At 33.8% G+C, this 4,964-nt stretch overlaps 1 protein-coding gene across 1 annotated transcript; it reads left to right on the top strand.

The window, feature by feature from the left end:
- Positions 1 to 797: 797 nt before the first annotated feature.
- Smp_147480 (hypothetical protein) lies at positions 798 to 1,210 on the top strand (the record flags this gene model as incomplete). The annotated part of the gene is made up of 2 exons (XM_018789276.1): positions 798 to 1,002; positions 1,029 to 1,210. 2 exons carry the CDS (start codon positions 798 to 800, stop codon positions 1,208 to 1,210), a joined length of 387 nt encoding a protein of 128 aa, XP_018654735.1.
- Between the last annotated feature and the right edge of the window lie 3,754 nt (positions 1,211 to 4,964).

Genomic DNA, 4,964 nt, shown 5'->3' with positions numbered 1-4,964 from the left:
TTTTAAGTGTTCTCATATTTAAGTAGTCTGTTGCCGCAATAAAATCACACAATCATTGCAAATAACATTAACCAACCTTCTTCTGTTTTGTAGTCTACACATTGGCTCGTTTGTTGTTTCGTAACTTGATCTCGGAAACCAATTGTTGTGCTGAACTTCACCGCTTTTGTTTAAAACGTGATGGGGTTCAGAAAACGATGTAATATAAATAAGAATAACTTAACAATTCTAGATACACGAACTTTGTGTATATCACTGTTTTACGTAAATTTTAAGATAAAATGTTAGATAACCGATAAGTTTTAAGCTTCCACCTTAAATGTTAGTAATACTTTATGCAGTTAGTAAAGTATTAGTGAAGTGATTAGCTATTTGTTTTGTTTTATAATTACTTAGCACTGTTTTTAGTGCTTCATGTTTAAGAGATATCTCAGTCGACGCAAGCTAGACTTTTCAGCGTGTAATACTGAACAGGCGTTTCGTAAGCTGGGTTGAAATTGAGTGCTCTAAGGGAATTCCAACAAGTAAGAAAACAGTAATGTTATCTCTTCTCAGACTATTCATACCCATTACATTCATGTCGAAAGTAAGTTATTGAAGGATATAATATTTAAACACATGTTTTTAGTGTTTCAGTGCATATTTAGTCATAAGCGAACACTACAGAGTGTAACAGTGAATCGAAAACCGTGAGAACCTTAAGTTATATGTGACACTTAAGGTCTAAGTTTCTGAACTGCCGATCGATGTTACGTGTAACTTTGGAAGTGGAAAAATATATCATAAAATGACTCGAGATGTTTCATAATCATCTTTGTAGTAGCTCATGGATGGTTTTTGATCCATGGACCAGAAGATTGTTCTCAAAAGATAAAGAAAATTGGAAGCCGGTGATGTTGACATCACCATCAATAGATAAAGTAATTAAAAGTATTAATGAACAAACTGGTAAACAGATCACTGCTGCTGATGTAAAGACTATGAAAGCTTATATCTCCATAGGTAATTGTGTATAAATATATTTTCAGGATGCGGCACACAAATGCAAGCATTTAGTATGTTGCGACAGAACGGCGAACTGAGAGAGTATCCTGAAAATGGATATGTCACTAGAATTTGCTTCAGTAATCATGGACAAATGGAATTATATCACAAATATCCCGAAGTAGTTGGTATTGATTATACGTACAGTGCCAATAATGAAAAGTGAGCTTTAACTGAAACACAAGAAGATGCGTTATGTCTATGTGAGATGCGAAGATGGTGATTGGATATTTATGATTAACTGTGGCAGGACTTATGAGGTAGATACAAGCACTTGCGAGTGCAACTGACGAACGTTTGTGACATGCCGGTATCCTTCCCATCATATGTTTCTGATATACATGAGAAGACGAACTCTTAGAGGTAAGCTATATCAATTACTAAGTATAAAAAGCATAGGTAGTCACATTCTTAGACACTACAGTCGATAAAAGACAGATAACACATATACCTTCTATAAAAGCACAACAGTTCCGTCATTCAGACAAAGCAAGCAGTATGTACAGATTCAACTAAGCCAGAAAATGCACAAACAACAGATTGTGGATAAACATGGTGAGCGTCTCGCGATGACATTGGAGAGAAAAGTCGACACTCATTACTTAAGAATCATGAATAACTAGGTAAGACTCCAGTTTCTCTAACGCTTATTTTTGTGTCTTCTGCTTAACGATAAAAAAATACATGGTTAGGAATATAAGGAAGTATGGAGATATGACAGAGACTCTGTTTATTACAAGAAGTCCTTTGTGGTTGTATTTTTAACTATATATAAGACTTGTAAACTTATTTTTTTGCATGGAATCTTGTTCTTCCTTTATCAGTAGTATCCATAAGTTTTGCACAATTTTTATTTGTGTCTTTATCGTGGTTTCATGGGGAGGTATACCAATAACCTTAACGGGTAACTGTTCTTGACAATAAGCAGTATCTAAGTGTTCACTTTATGAGTACCCGTTTGGTTATGACAACTTTTAAGTACTGAATCACTTTAGAAGCTTCATGGAAAAATTACGTCATATGTATAAGTTACTTCACTATGACAGTATATCCGGGTGGATACTAGCAATATTTATGGTGCAAAAGAATACGACCTTTCACCAAGCTTTCACGGGATATATCAATATCAATGCAATCCGCACAGGATGCACATATGCCAATAAGAGACTGATCATCTGCAGTCCTAAAAAGTGATGGGAACATTCAAACAACCAATACAAAAGGAAATTACGTATAGTTATTACAGTTATATTTAAATAATTCATTACATGAATAAACGTGAAAGTGGTCAGTGTTAAACACAGTTATCGTCAACGTGTAAATTGTTCGTTTACATAATTTTCCATATCCATCAATTAGTTAAGTTGTTCACTGGCATAGACTTGAATATTGGATAAGTTTTAGCTTTTCAATTAGTTGACAGAATCCATAAGTTGAATATCAGAAAACATATCAACAGATTACCGGCTTAAACAATGTAATTCTGAAAAAAAATCAGTAATGAAACAAACGGTTAGACTTTGTAATGTATTTTAAAGTCAGCACGTAAAGTAGAAATCATTGGAAAGTACAATTTAAATGTTGCTCATCCATATGCGTTAGATCTCTGTTTATAATTTGTTCAGTGCTTACAAATTCTGTTTACAGAAATTCATCTGTAATCTCTATAATAGATACATCATCAATTCGTATTAACTAACAACATAGTTCAGTTACTACGTTCAAAACAAATGTGCGCCATTTTACGTATGAAGAATATGTGACTGTAGTGTGACACTTACGGTGATGTTATATACTTCGATAATGTAATGAGAAGACGAAGATTATTAGAACTATGTGATATATTAGCGCAATACATTTCGAACAATCTGATCACACATATACTTGTTAAGAACATTTATATATAAAAATAAAAGGTCAACTAGACTGGAAATAGGGGTAAGAATAGACAAGGATAATAATGATAAAATAATGTGAAAACAATTTGACACCTAATCACTCTGGAAAATAAGCATATATTACCAGGGTAGGTTTAAGGTGAGAACAAACTGTTTTTGAATACACAAAGAGGGTTTGAATTTTCGTATGGCTAAGGCTTCAATAAACCTTAGTATACGCCCTTTTACACTTTTAAACAGCACAACAAAAGCCGAGTTTAGATCAATCTTATGACCTGTTTCGATTATATGTTTAGCAATAGAGGATGATGGATGTTTATCCTCTACTCTTATTGGGTCATTCGACTGTATTTGTTTTTGCAACCATTTTGGTACATGTTCGCCCACCCTAATTTTCAGATCACGATTGCTCCTCCCTATGTATGTGTGACCACACACACATTTAAATTGGTAAACGCAGTGGGATGTGACACAATCGTTTTCATGTCGTCTAGGTTTTGAATGAAGCATGGACCTCGTTCTTTCCTTGATTATGACTTTCGCAGCACAATACGTTTTGTTGATAACCGATTTAAGCCTTTGTTTCAATAAAAGGCTATTTGAATCACCTCTAAATGGTAAGGTGATGTAGACAGGCTTTTTCTCTACCAAGGCTACAGTAGGTCTCACTGTGCCCCGAACTTTCCATCTATTGATAAATTTAGGTGGATAACCATTCCCGATTAATGTCTTGGTTGATGACGATGTTAGGTTGTTAGAGGTGATTTAAATAACCTTTTATTGAAACAAAGGCTTAAATCGGTTATCAACAAAACGTATTGTGCTGCGAAAGTCATAATCAAGGAAAGAACGAGGTCCATGCTTCATTCAAAACCTAGACGACATGAAAACGATTGTGTCACATCCCACTGCGTTTACCAACTTAAATGTGTGTGTGGTCACACATACATAGGGAGGAGCAATCGTGATCTGAAAACTAGGGTGGGCGAACATGTACCAAAATGGTTGCAAAAACAAATACAGTCGAATGACCCAATAAGAGTAGAGGATAAACATTCATCATCCTCTATTGCTAAACATATAATCGAAACAGGTCATAAGATTGATCTACACTCGGCTTTTGTTGTGCTGTTTAAAAGTGTAAAAGGGCGTATACTAAGGTTTATTGAAGCCTTAGCCATACGAAAATTCAAACCCCCTTTGTGTATTCAAAAACAGTTTGTTCTCTCTTTAAACCTACCCTGGTAATATATGCTTATTATCTAGAGTGATTAGGTGTCAAATTGTTTTCACATTATTTTATCATTATTATCCTTGTCTATTCTTACCCCTATTTCCAGTCTAGTTGACCTTTTATTTTTATATAAAAATGTCTTAACAAGTATATGTGTGATCAGATTGTTCGAAATGTATTGCGCTAATATATCACATAGTTCTGATAATCTTCGTCTTCTCATTACATTACCGAAATTTATCAAAGGGACTAATTGCTTTAATGTATTATCATTAAAAAATTGGAATCATTGACTATTTTACATTTTGTTTGTGTTTTCGAAGTTTTTATTAATACGACTGATTTCATCAAACAAAACAAACTTATAAGGTACCAGATTACTCTATATTTCATTCATCAGTTTTGTTTAAACTCTTCAGTAAATTGGTGCAGAAAATGAACTACATTTATTACAATAGTTCTTATCAATGACATATTGCTTTGGTTTACATTGCCAGTAAATAAAACAAACCATGATTAGTCTAAGATTTTAAGTTATCTAACTAGTTTTCAAATCGGAGCAGTCAAGTAAGGTCGTTGAGAACGCAATGTTATAGGCCTGAAAGATTATTTTCCAATAAAAAATGATCAGTGTTAATTGTGGAATAAACGTTATACACAACATTAATTACAAACAGATAGTAGAAAACTTTGCAGGCTGCAAATGTCAAAGACTAGTGATCACCTTATTTTTATTCAATTATTCAGGCTGACATCCATCGGTAGAGACTCCTTTATCATGGCAGACC

Source organism: Schistosoma mansoni, chromosome W, assembly GCF_000237925.1.
Source record: "Schistosoma mansoni strain Puerto Rico chromosome W, complete genome".
NCBI classification, from domain to species: domain Eukaryota; kingdom Metazoa; phylum Platyhelminthes; class Trematoda; order Strigeidida; family Schistosomatidae; genus Schistosoma; species Schistosoma mansoni.
Note: the sequence above shows the minus strand (reverse complement) of the source record. Positions and strands in the feature narration are given on the sequence as shown.